Source organism: Petaurus breviceps, unplaced genomic scaffold (genome assembly GCF_028583685.1).
Source record: "Petaurus breviceps papuanus isolate PSGF00001 unplaced genomic scaffold, PetGlider_PUasm1.0 90763, whole genome shotgun sequence".
NCBI classification, from domain to species: domain Eukaryota; kingdom Metazoa; phylum Chordata; class Mammalia; order Diprotodontia; family Petauridae; genus Petaurus; species Petaurus breviceps.
This window is the reverse complement of record NW_027187340.1, coordinates 7575080-7588781: the sequence shown is the minus strand read 5'-3', so window position 1 is coordinate 7588781 and position 13702 is coordinate 7575080. Positions and strand designations below refer to the sequence as shown.

The 13702-nt window shown below is 38.2% G+C and overlaps 1 protein-coding gene across 50 annotated transcripts in view; it reads left to right on the top strand.

The window, feature by feature from the left end:
• Window positions 1–13702, top strand: part of TTN (titin) — a 324829-nt gene that overhangs the window by 43061 nt on the left and 268066 nt on the right. For all 50 annotated transcript variants that reach the window (XM_069068526.1, XM_069068527.1, XM_069068543.1 and 47 more), the window contains 19 exons: window positions 447–652; window positions 1073–1306; window positions 1423–1667; window positions 2324–2625; window positions 2737–2901; window positions 2996–3164; window positions 3253–4946; window positions 5065–5346; window positions 5860–6126; window positions 6226–6498; window positions 6650–6913; window positions 7002–7262; window positions 8109–8369; window positions 9255–9518; window positions 9614–9874; window positions 9975–10235; window positions 11001–11261; window positions 11358–11499; window positions 13177–13342. In XM_069068526.1, coding sequence (XP_068924627.1) covers window positions 447–652; window positions 1073–1306; window positions 1423–1667; window positions 2324–2625; window positions 2737–2901; window positions 2996–3164; window positions 3253–4946; window positions 5065–5346; window positions 5860–6126; window positions 6226–6498; window positions 6650–6913; window positions 7002–7262; window positions 8109–8369; window positions 9255–9518; window positions 9614–9874; window positions 9975–10235; window positions 11001–11261; window positions 11358–11499; window positions 13177–13342 — 5978 coding nt within the window. The remainder of the gene's footprint in view (window positions 1–446; window positions 653–1072; window positions 1307–1422; window positions 1668–2323; window positions 2626–2736; window positions 2902–2995; window positions 3165–3252; window positions 4947–5064; window positions 5347–5859; window positions 6127–6225; window positions 6499–6649; window positions 6914–7001; window positions 7263–8108; window positions 8370–9254; window positions 9519–9613; window positions 9875–9974; window positions 10236–11000; window positions 11262–11357; window positions 11500–13176; window positions 13343–13702) is intronic.

The window sequence follows — 13702 nt, the reverse complement described above, 5'->3', positions numbered from 1 at the left end:
TTCCTTCCTTCCTTCCTTCCTTCCTTCCTTCCTTTCTTTTTCCCTTCCTTCTCTTTCACCTTTGAGTAGAATGTCCCCCATGCCTGATATATCCTCTCTCCTCCACTTTGAGACCTTTCCTGATATCCCCAGTTCTACTCCCAACACAGAAATTAATTCATACTTTTTATGTGCTTCTTTGATGTTGTGTTCCCCTAGTGCATGTAAGCTCTTTGACAGTAGAACCTTTTCATTTTTGTTTCCAGTGCCCAGTGCATCGCACAAAGTAAATACTTAAGAAATACTTGTTGGATTGAATTGAGTCTATTCTTTTAGGAAATACGGATTTTAATATATTGAATTTACCTAAATGAGGGTATCTATACTGGTCAAACCTGTCCCTTGATTAGTCATAGCATGCTTATTGTCTAATAAGAAAGTAATTAACTCATATCGTTACCTCCTAGCTGATTATGAACTGCTGATGAAGTCACAGCATGAAATGCTTTACCAGACACAAATGACTGCATTTGTTCAAGAACCCAAAATTGGGGAGATGGCACCTGGGTCCCCCTATCCCGAGTATGAAAAAGAATATGAAAAAGAACAAGCCTTGATTAGGAAGAAAATGGCTAAAGATACAGTTCTGGTCAGATCTTTTGTAGAGGACCAGGTAAGGAAAATGATATTCATCTCTATTTTATATTTTGCTCCTATTATTCTCTTCCCTTTGTGATATTTTTAAATATTGGGGATGAGAAATGAAAGATGAGAAATGGGGATGAGAATGGAAGGGGACTTTCAGCTATATGATGGTGAAACAAGACATTTCTAGATTCACTTGCAACAGAATTCCTTAATTTTATTACATTTCTCAAGGACAGATCATCCCCATTAATTAAAGGACAAAGCAATGAAATTATATTGGGAAACCTTCATTCTTGATTTTTTTCTAAATGAAGCAGAATAGATACTCCTATATGGGGAGACATATGAAAAAATACAGTTATCCTTGGAAGTCAAGTCTTGGATATAGAAAATTACGCACTGGAAATATTTCTTTAAAAATACAACTATCACTTTTTCTGCACAGGAGTTCCATATTTCTTCCTTTGAAGAGAGACTTATTAAGGAAATTGAATACAGAATTATAAAGACTACATTAGAAGAACTTCTTGAAGAAGATGGTGAAGAAAAGATGTCAGTTGACATTGCTGAGTCTGAAACTATTGAAGCAGGATTTGACTTAAGAATAAAGAATTACAGAGTAGTTGAGGGAATGAGTGCTACTTTCCATTGCAAGATGTCTGGATACCCATTACCCAAGGTAATATGAAAAGAAAAGAGCCTACCATATGTCTGTGTAGCATAAAGATTCAGTACAAGTTGGTTGCAATACAACAGTTTTCAATGGATTATCTTCATGGATGTTTTTCTTCACAGATTGCATGGTACAAAGATGGCAAGCGTATCAAACATGGTGAACGATACCAAATGGACTTTCTTCAGGACGGCAGGGCTAGTTTACGCCTACCTGTTGTTCTTCCAGAAGATGAAGGAATCTATACAGCATTTGCCAGCAATATCAAAGGAAATGCAATTTGCTCAGGCAAACTTTATGTGGAACCTTCTGCACCATTTGGAGCTCCATCTTATATGCCAACACCAGATGCAATGAGCAGAATTCGGTAAGGCTTGGGGGGATTTTGTGTTTTTCTGATCCAGCATCTTAAGGTATTTTTCAATGATGCCACTGGTGAATCTTATAAATAATAAAATGAAAATAAGGTAGAGTTAGCAAAGTTCATTGCTCTAAGAGAGAAACATTAACAAGAACATGAATAAAAACCAGGAGTTTTTACTTCTAGACTCCATGTTGTAATCATCACTCTATTTTTCACTAACGTGACACCTTGTCCATGAATGTTTTCTAGAAGGTGCCTTTTATAGAAGTGTATTGTATTGTAGTGGGTATAGCGCTGAACTTAAAGAAAACATGAGTTCAACTCCTGCCTCAATTACTTGTTAGTTGTGTGACTAGTTAAGTGTAAGTCACTGAACCTTTCCCAGTCTCAGGTTCTTCATCTGTAAAATGGGGATACTAAGAGCATTTATTTCACAGAACTCTTGTAAGAATCAAATGAAATAGTATGTGTAAAGTGTTTTGCAAAGCTTAAAGTGCTTTATAGTTGCTATTACATTGTCTTTAATTTGATTCAAATTTAATAAGAATTTTTGCCTTTTGGATAACTGAAATATAGACCTAACAAATGAAGAAGAGAAAAATACATTGGTTTTTTTCCATTAGACCTTTTAAAGTGATCTGCTATCTTACATTTTCCAGATCGGTCTCTCCTCGTTCGTTAAGCCGTTCTCCTGCACGTATGTCTCCTGCTTATATGTCTCCTGCCCGTATGTCTCCTGTCCGAATGTCTCCTGCCAGAATGTCTCCTGCCCGAATGTCACCTGCACATATTTCTCCGGGACGTCGTCTGGATGAAACAGATGAGTCGCAACTGGAAAGACTTTATAAGCCGGTCTTTGTATTAAAACCCACCTCATTCAAATGTTTAGAAGGACAGACTGCCAGATTTGACTTAAAAGTTGTTGGCAGACCTATGCCAGAGACTTTCTGGTTTCATAATGGTATGTAATAATGGCATTTCACTCAGTGAATAACAACCTCAAAGATAAATTTATGAGATGGTCTAACAATCGAAGTATCCCTGAACATATATTTTCCTTCCATTTTTATAGGCCAGCAGATTGTCAATGATTATACCCATAAAGTAGTAATTAAAGAAGATGGCACACAGTCACTGATCATTGTTCCCGCCACCCCTGAGGATTCAGGAGAGTGGACAGTGGTTGCCCAGAACAGAGCAGGAAAATCATCCATCTCTATGACTTTAACTGTTGAAGGTATTGTTCGTGAAAATTGAGAAGATGAAGAGGGTGGGGGTTTCAAGGAGTTTTTCAGTGTCACTCACTCTGGACTGGGATCTTTTCATTCTAGCTGTGGAACACCAAGTAAAACCAATGTTTGTGGAAAAACTGAAAAATGTCAATATAAAGGAAGGTTCTAGACTTGAGATGAAAGTCAGAGCTACTGGCAATCCAAATCCTGACATTGTTTGGTTGAAAAACAGTGACATTATTGTACCCCACAAATATCCAAAAATCAAGTAAGTTTGTGGGAGAGTATTTTTAAGGCCATTAGACAATTTCAGCAACCATTCTGTTTGTACTAATGCATTTTTATATGTATTATAGAATTGAAGGAACCAAGGGAGAAGCTTTCCTAAAAATTGATTCTACTGTTAGCCATGATTCTGCATGGTATACTGCAACAGCTATCAACAAGGCTGGCCGAGACACCACAAGGTGTAAAGTCAATGTTGAAGTTGACTTTGCAGAACCTGAACCAGAAAGAAAACTAATTATTCCACGTGGAACATACCGAGCCAAGGAGATTGCAGCACCAGAACTGGAGCCTCTCCATTTGCGATATGGTCAAGAGCAATGGGAAGAGGGTGACCTCTATGACAAGGAGAAACAACAGAAACCATTCTTCAAGAAAAAACTCACCTCTTTAAGGCTCAAGCGCTTTGGACCTGCTCACTTTGAATGCAGACTCACACCAATTGGTGACCCAACCATGGTGGTTGAATGGCTCCACGATGGCAAGCCACTGGAAGCAGCCAACAGGCTTCGCATGATCAATGAATTTGGATATTGCAGCCTTGACTATGGAGTTGCCTACTCCAGGGACAGTGGTGTTATCACTTGCAGAGCCAGTAATAAATATGGAACTGATCACACATCGGCCACCCTTATTGTTAAAGATGAGAAAAGTCTTGTTGAAGAATCTCAGTTACCTGAAGGGAGGAAGGGGTTGCAGAGAATTGAGGAACTAGAGAGGATGGCCCACGAGGGTGCACTTACTGGAGTAACAACTGATCAAAAAGAGAAGCAAAAACCTGACATTGTTTTGTTTCCAGAGCCAGTCAGAGTACTTGAAGGAGAGACTGCTCGGTTCCGCTGCCGTGTTACAGGCTACCCACAGCCTAAGGTGAACTGGTACCTCAACGGACAGCTCATCCGCAAAAGCAAAAGGTTTAGAGTTCGCTATGATGGCATTTATTATCTTGATATAGTAGATTGCAAGTCCTATGACACCGGAGAAGTGAAGGTCACTGCTGAAAACCCTGAAGGAGTGACTGAACATAAAGTAAAACTGGAGATTGAACAGAGGGAAGATTTTCGGTCTGTCCTTCATCGAGCCCCCGAATACAAGCCTGAAATTCAGTATCATGAACCTGGAAAACTTCAGTTTGAAGTTCAGAAGGTTGATAGACCTGTTGATACCAAAGAAACCAAAGAAGTGGTAAAACTGAAAAGGGCCGAACGAATTACCCATGAGAAAGTGTCTGAAGAATCAGAAGAATTGCGTAGTAAATTCAAACGCAGAACAGAAGAAGGATACTATGAGGCCATTACAGCAGTGGAACTCAAATCTCGGAAGAAAGATGAGTCCTATGAAGAGCTGCTAAAGAAGACCAAGGATGAACTTCTTCACTGGACCAAAGAGTTAACTGAGGAAGAGAAGAAAGCCCTCATGGAGGAAGGCAAAATCACAATCCCAACTTTTAAACCAGAAAGAATTGAACTTAGTCCAAGTATGGAGGCTCCCAAAATCTTAGAACGAATTCAAAGCCAAACAGTAGGCCAAGGATCAGATGCCCATTTCCGGGTTAGAGTAGTAGGGAGACCAGACCCTGAATGTGAATGGTATAAAAATGGAGTCAAGATTGAGCGATCTGACCGGATCTACTGGTATTGGCCTGAAGATAATGTTTGTGAATTGGTTATAAGGGATGTGACAGCCGAGGACTCAGCCAGCATCATGGTGAAAGCCATCAACATAGCTGGGGAAACCTCAAGCCATGCTTTCTTACTTGTCCAAGGTAATTCAGAGTTATTTTCTATTGTGACTCTACCATGTATCTATCAGTACTCTTTCCTTTTCCTTTTACCCAAATTATACATTTTTATGTAACTTTTCCTATTTCTTTTCTTTTTTAGCCAAACAGTTGGTCACTTTCACACAGGAACTGCAAGATGTTGTTGCTAAGGAAAAAGACACCATGGCAACCTTTGAATGTGAAACTTCAGAGCCATTTGTCAAAGTGAAATGGTTTAAGGATGGTGTGGAGGTTCATTCTGGAGATAAATATAGAATGCACTCTGACAGAAAGGTCCATTTCCTTTCTGTCCTGACAATTGACATGTCTGATGCTGAGGACTACAGCTGTGTACTTGCAGATGATGAAAACATAAAAACAACAGCTAAACTTCTTGTTGAAGGTAGGGAAGAAAGGATTTGTCTTCTTCCTAACTTTTTTTTTCATGTAACTCTTGTAGATTTCCTTTTTTTTTAAGGCACTCATTTGTGAATTGGGTATAATAAACCTAAAGCCCAAATCTCCAGGCTATATTTGTATTTCTAAATATGTCTGAAAGTGCTTCACAAGCAGGCTAGAAAAGGAACAGAAGTAAACTCTGTTCAACTCGTGGTTTGAAAACTAATTTTATGACTTGGGGATTTTTTTTTCTTGAAATGTAAATGTCTCGATCAATAAGTACAAGAGAATTGGAAGGACTCTCAAGATCAATTAGTTATCTCATTTTATTGATAATGAAGCTGAGGAGCAAAGGGATTAAGTAACTCCTAAAAGGTCATCCAGTCAGGCAGTAACAGATTCAAGAGTAAAAGCTAGTCCTCTAAGTCAGTCCAGTACTCTTCCTCTTGTGCCCACGGATTCCCTGTTTGCCCAGCAACATTCTGGCCTGAAACCACTTCTCTTTCTTGTACTGCAGGTGCAGTTGTTGAGTTTGTGAAAGAACTTCAGGATATCGAAGTGCCAGAGTCATTTTCAGGGGAGCTAGAATGCATCATTTCCCCTGAAAATGTGGATGGTAAATGGTATCATGGTGATGTTGAACTCAAATCCAATGGAAAGTACACCATTACATCTCGACGTGGTCGTCAAAATCTCACTGTCAAGGATGTAACCAAGGAAGACCAGGGTGAATATAGCTTTGTTGTAGATGGGAAAAAGACCAGTTGCCATCTAAAGATGAAACGTAAGTCTCCCTGCATCAACTCCAAACGGACGTGATGGCATTTATTTTGAATCAATGACATGATTATAATTTTCTTTTTGTCCTTGATGTATTCCACAGCCCGCCCCATAGCTATCCTCCAAGGACTCAGTGATCAAAAAGTCTGTGAAGGTGACATTGTTCAGCTTGAAGTTAAGGTTTCTTTGGAAAATGTGGAAGGTGTCTGGATGAAAGATGGCCAGGAAGTGGAACCCAATGATCGGATCCACATCGTGATAGATAAACAATCACACATGTTACTCATCGAAGACATGACAAAGGAAGATGCTGGACATTATTCCTTCACCATACCTGCTCTAGGACTTTCAACTAGTGGACGAGTCTCTGTTTACAGTGAGCATAGTCTCTATTTCCATTTCCCATGGTCACACGATTTGAGGAGTTCTGACAAAATTGTGTAGTGGGCTTTGGGGGGGGGGGCTTTGTTTGTTTTTTGGTAAAAATCCTTTCTTGCTGTTCATTTATTTTTGCTGTGGTTTTGCAGGTGTGGATATAGTAACACCTCTTAAAGATGTCAGTGTTATTGAGGGCACAAAGGCCGTCCTGGAATGCAAAGTCTCTGTTCCCGATGTATCTTCTGTTAAATGGTACCTAGATGATGAACAGATCAAACCTGATGACCGTGTCCAAGCTATCATCAAAGGAACTAAGCAGAGGCTGGTGCTTAACCGAACACATGCTTCTGATGAAGGACCTTACAAATTGATGGTTGGTCGAGTTGAAACTAGTTGCAATCTCACTGTAGAAAGTAAGAGCTCTTTCATCTAAATGATTCATCTTAGAATCTACTTTCCTGTTTCAGTATCAACTAAGCAAATTGCATTTTTTCTCTCCAGAAATTAAAATCATCAAAGGTCTTCGTGACCTGACCTGCACAGAGACCCAAAATGTGGTCTTGGAGGTGGAACTCTCTCATCCTGGAATTGATGTGTTATGGAATTTTAAGGATAAGGAGATAAAACCTAGCTCTAAATACAAAATTGAAGCTCATGGGAAAATATATAAGTTGACAGTTCTAAATATGATGAAAGATGATGAAGGACAATATACATTTTATGCAGGAGAAAATATGACATCTGGAAAACTTACAGTAGCAGGTTAGCAAATTTTAAAAACTGTTTTATGGAAGGAGGGAGTTTACCTTTAACATAAAAAATAATCTTTCACCTCAACTTCCTAGGACAGTATGATTTTATTTCTGATATAAATATTTTTATCATGTTTGTTTTTTGCTAAACTCTTTTTTCCCCTCTTGTTCTTTATTATAAGACATGGTTCCTGGGATGTTATAAGGGGACATTGGGAAATGTAGGTGATGTGCAAACAAAAGATAATAATAATTTATTTTTTAAAATACGTACTTTAAAACATTAAAACATTTTTCATACTTTCTACCTTTGTTCATATTTGTCCAACTCCCCAAAATACCCTTTCCTCTATTCCTTTCCTCAAGTAGCTCCTTTAATATTTCAACCATCATTCAAGATCCAACTCCAATGCTGTCTCTCCCTTTAAGCCTTCTCTAATGCTCTTAGTCAAAAATCATTTCCCTTCTCTCTGTATAGCTCATTCTTTGTAACTTTCATTTGGTACTTATCTAGTTAACCTGGTATTAAGTTTTGTGTACATGTCTAATCTCCTTTGTGTTGTTGGAAGGCACAGATCATACTGTTCATTTTTTATCCGCCCAGTACCTACTAATTTATATAGTGGACCTTCGAAATATTTATTAAATTAAAATTAATTGATTAAAGATAAAAATATAATTTAATGAATGCAAATTAAATTTTGTTTAATTTAGATAATACAAATTAAGTTTTATCAAATGTAATACAAATTAAATGTTATTAAATTCAAATTAATTGATTAAAAGTAAAAAATTTAATTAATAAAAATTTAAAAACAAAAGAGACACTTATAGTTGTACTTATATCATTTCATAGGAGGTGCTATTTCCAAGCCACTCACTGATCAGACTGTAGCTGAATCCCAGGAAGCTGTGTTTGAATGTGAAGTCGCCAACCCAGATTCAGAAGGCGAATGGCTCAAAGATGGCAAACCTTTAGCAATGAGTAATAACATCAAAAGTGAAGCTGAGCATCATAAAAGAAGACTTATTATCGTGGCCACCAGATTAGATGATATTGCAGAATACACTTACAAAGTAGCCACCTCCAAGACATCTGCCAAACTCAAAGTTGAAGGTAAGTGGTTTTGTCATTTTGATTCATATCTTTAGAAGCACTGCCCCCATGGTTTTCCTGATATTCCCCTGTTGCTAACAACTTTCCCTCTTGGACTTTCCACAGAACTTTGTTTTGTAGTTCTCAAATGCACTTATCATTTAATAACATTATGTGCCATATTGTTGCATTCCCCACTGGTAAGCTCCACAAGGGCATCCACACTTTGTGTCTCCTTCCTCTGCCCTGATCCAATTATAGTACTCTGAATTCAGTAAGCATTTAATAAATGTTTTAATGAAAAAATGAATATTAATTTAGTACTTAATTACATTCTATTTGGGGGTATATCTACTTTAAGTATATTAATCATATACCTGACATAGCCAAAATCATTGCAGACAATCATTACAAAACATTGTAAAGGGTTTCCCTTTTCCTGTGTCATACTTTAAATGCCACATGGGAAACATGGAAGAAGGAAGATGGAACATCATGTATGTGGTATGATGACATCCTGATGCCCCACTTATTACTTCTTTTTGTGTCAGTTAAGTCAGTGTTATCTCATAAACCCTTTTCCTATTTATGCCACCTACTCCTCAATCAGTCCTTGATATTGGTGCAGATAACAAAGTTTATTGTTACATACATGGCAAAATATTACATGCTTATTATATTCAAGGCTTTATATGGTCCAAGGAACACAAAGATTCCATAAATAATCTCTAGGGGGCATTTGAAAAACAAGTATTAAATAATCTCACAATGTTTGACAGTCATGTTTTTTTTTTTATCAATATGGTCCCACAATAGAATAGATTCCAGATATTTTAGTTCAAGCCTTCTGCATGAGGAAGTAGATCACTTTTCATTTTCTGAACCAATCATTCCTTTGTCTTCCAGCTGTCAAAATAAAGAAGACACTAAAGAACTTGACTGTGACAGAAACACAAGATGCCATTTTTACTGTTGAACTGACCCACCCGGATGTGAAAGGCGTTCAGTGGATTAAAAATGGCGTTGTGCTGCAGCCAAGCGATAAATATGAAATCTCAGTGAAGGGAAACATTTACACACTAAAAATTAAAAACTGTGCTATTGTCGATGAGTCTGTTTATGGCTTTAAGCTTGGGAGGCTGGGAGCCAGTGCCAGACTTCATGTGGAAAGTAAGTCAGCATGGAAACACTTCACAGACCAGTTAGTGGATTGCTTCTCCTTAAGCCAAAGCCATCACTGACTTGTTTTGAACTTTATTTCTTAGCCGTCAAGATCATCAAAAAGCCAAAGGATGTGACCGCCTTGGAAAATGCCACCGTTGCCTTTGAAGTGAGTGTTTCCCACGACACTGTGCCTGTCAAATGGTTCCATAAGAATGTGGAGATTAAGCCAAGTGACAAACACAGACTCGTCTCTGAGCGGAAGGTTCACAAGTTGATGCTGCAGAATATCGCCCCCTCGGATGCTGGAGAATACACAGCTGTAGTTGGACAACTTGAGTGCAAAGCTAAACTCTTTGTGGAGAGTGAGTGTTTTGTTTCCTTGATGTGGCCTGTTTCATCTCTTACTTTGTTTTGGTCCAGTTTTAATTTTCAATAACTGGGTCATTCTCTGTATTTTTGTAGCTTTACACATTACAAAGACCATGAAAAGCATCCAGGTGCCTGAAACCAAGACCGCCTCTTTTGAGTGTGAGGTGTCCCATTTCAATGTCCCTTCCATGTGGCTGAAGAATGGTGTAGAGATTGAAATGAGTGAGAAGTTTAAAATAGTAGTTCAAGGAAAGCTTCACCAGTTGATCATCATGAACACAAGCACTGAAGATTCTGCTGAATATACTTTTGTCTGTGGAAATGATCAAGTCAGTGCCACTCTGAAAGTGACACGTAAGTCAAGGGGAAAGTGTCCCCTCAGGTTTCTTGACATTGCCCTCTACAGGTGCTCAGGAATTTACTATGTGTGAGCCTATTTGGCTTGCTGTTGTCTGAGTTGGCATAATTTTCACATAGCTCAAATTTCCAAAACAGAAAAACAAGTCCTCACCTCAAAGGTTCTCAATTCAATCAGTGTAATTTGACTCAGTTCGGTTCAATTCAACAAGCATTTATGATGAACCTACACCAGAGATTCTAAACTTTTTTTGTGTTATAGGCCCCTTTGGAATGATGAAACTTATGGATTTTTCCCCTTTCAGAAAAATATTTTTAAATGTACAAAACAAAATATATAGGATTACACAGAAACACTTATTAAATCAAGTTCACAGACCCTGGTCAAGTAAGGACATGGTTCTATACTGTAATAGGCTTTGGAGAGACAAAACCAAAAATGAAAACAGTCCCTACACTCAGAAATCTTAGATTCTACTTTCAACCATTCTCTTCATATTTGCTCTCCAACTGATCAGTCAGAAAGCCTTTACTGAGCACCTACTCTGTTGCATTTCAGACCAAACATGATGGCTTTTATCATCTTGACATGTTTGTCAAACACTACACAGGTATTCTAAAATCCCACTGTAAAGTTGTTTGAATTTGGTTAGGCTGAAAGACAATCATACTATGTTTTTCCCAAGATTTACTTTCATTCTTCTCCCGAAATAACCAACAACCTACTGAGAAAAAACCGTTTGAATTTTTTCCATTTTTTAGCAATCTTGATCACATCCATGTTGAAAGATATCAATGCTGAAGAAAAGGACACTATTACCTTTGAAGTAACTGTGAACTATGAAGGCATTACTTACAAATGGTTAAAGAATGGTGTAGAGATTAAATCAACTGACAGGTGCCAAATGAGAAGCAAGAAGCTCACACACTCCCTGAACATCAGGAACGTCCATTTCGGAGATGCTGCTGAGTATACATTTGTTGCTGGGAAAGCCACATCAACAGCTACCCTTTATGTGGAAGGTAATCTTTTACAATTGGGATAGTTGAGAAGCATCATCACATCTTTCAAAGGTACTATGCAAAATCCTTAATCACATTTCCATGGTGTTTTCCCAGCTCGTCACATTGAATTTAGGAAACATATTAAGGATATTAAGGTTCTTGAGAAGAAAAGAGCCATGTTTGAATGTGAAATTTCCGAACCTGACATCACTGTGCAATGGATGAAAGATGGACAAGAACTACAAATTGCTGACAGGTGATCCTCTGGGCTTGGTGACCTTCTCCTGATAATAGTCACTAGCAATCTTTCTTTCTGTACTTGGATGAGTCTATGATCTCAATGCATTGTTCATTCCCTCCCCACATTCTTAATCCAATGCCATAAATTACCTGAGGAGTATTTCCCAGCACATTAGAGTCTTTTTTCTTGTTATTTTAATATACTGTGGTTAAAATATGAGGCAGTGTAGTACAGTGAAAAGAGCTCAAAATACGTGGGTTCATATCCCACCTCTGATGTTTATGACCTGTGTGACTTTGGACAAGTAACTTAACCTCTCCTTGACTCAGTTTCCTCATTTATAAAATGAGGAGGTTGGGATAGTTGGTTTCTGAGGTGCCTTTCAGCTATGATGCTGGCTGTCAGTCTGTCATCTCTCAGTCTTGCTATCTGACTGAACCAGCTGATCAGACATACCTTTGATGACATCCTTTTAACTGCTTCTTATGTGAAAGTTACCATTAGTAATGTGCTTGACCTCATATTCACCATATATCTTTCCATTGTCATTTGGATCAATTGGAATTTTGATCCCCCTGAGACTCTGATAATCCACAATTCAAAAAGTCCTTTCATATCATTAAGATAATAGTAGTATTTCCTACAACTCGTGGAAATAATAATAATAAAACAGCTAGGTGGTACAATGGTCAAAGTGCTAAGCCTTGAGTCAGAGAGAAAGACCTAAGTTCAAATCTAGCCTCAGACACTTCATAATTGTGTTACCTTGGTTACTAATCCTCTGTCTGCCTCATTTTCCTCAACATATAATAGGGATAATAATAATCCAGGTTTAGGAAAGTCAAATGATGCATGTCAAGTACTTAAACATAGAAGACATTTAATAAATGTTTCTTTCCTTCCTTCCTTCCTCTTTTCCTTCCTCCCTTCCTTCCTTCCTTCTTCCCTCCCTCCCTTCCTCCCCCCTTCCTTCCTTCTTTCTTTCCTTCCTCCCTTCCCCCTTCTCCCTCCTTCCCCCTGCCTCTCTTCCTCTCCCCCTCCCTTCCTTCCTTCCTCCCCCCTCCATCCCTCCCTTCCTCCCTCCCTTCCTTCCTTCCTTCTGTTCCTCTAATGGTGCTGTGGAAAAAGCATTAGATTTGGAATAAGACAACCAGACTTCATATTCTGGCTAACCTTTTTAGCATGTTCCTTAATCTCTCTGGGTCTCAGTTTCCTCCCCAGTAAAATATTGAGATTGGACAAGATAATCTCAAAGGACCATTCCAGTTCTACGTCCCTAAACTTAATAAAATCTATAATTCTGATTTTAAAAATAATAAAGTGATATTCATATTAATGCTTTATAATTTATAAGCCTCATACAATTCAACTCAATTCAATAAAAATCTATTGAGCACTTATGGTGTAAAAAGTACTGTGCTAAGTGCTAAGAATATAAAAATGAAAAAAATTCATTTGAACCTCAAACCCATTGTGGGATATAGTGCAAGTTTATAGCCTAAGTGTGGTACTTTTTATCTTTATGACCTTGACCAAGTCATTTAACCTCTAGATGGCAATTTCCTTGCTTCTAAAATGAGGAGCATGGACTTGGTGATCTCTGAGGTCTCTTCTAACACCCATGACCCCTATAATTCCCAATTATCTTTTTATTGCTACCTAATCACACACAATTTCTATTTCCTTCTTCAGAATGAACATACAGAAAGAGAAATACGTTCACCGCCTTCTCATTCCTTCCACACGCATGTCTGATGCTGGACAGTATACTGTTGTGGCTGGAGGTAACATGTCCACTGCTAACCTCTTTGTTGAGGGTCGAGATGTTCGCATCCGTAGCATTCGCAAGGAGGTTCAGGTACTGTATTAAAGCTCAATACATGTGTGTAATATGAAATCTCTGGGTGCTTCATGTTTAATGTACTCAAAAAGCCTTTCATTGCAGAAGGGTGTCTAAAAAGTAAATATGAGACAAATTGAGGACCAGCAGCTGTTAACAGTTTTCTGGTGTGTGGGCAGAAGGAAGACCAATAATTTTTCATTTAATAAGAATCTTGTGAAGAATAACTGATTCCTATTGTTTTAAACTCTTGTAAAAATGCTAATTCAGACATAGTGTTCCTTCATCTTAAGTGTTGGGTTGTTCACAGCAACTGGTTAGATTTTGTAATGAAGCAGCTGGAGAAGCTTCACTGCCTTGTAAATGACCACTTGCCAC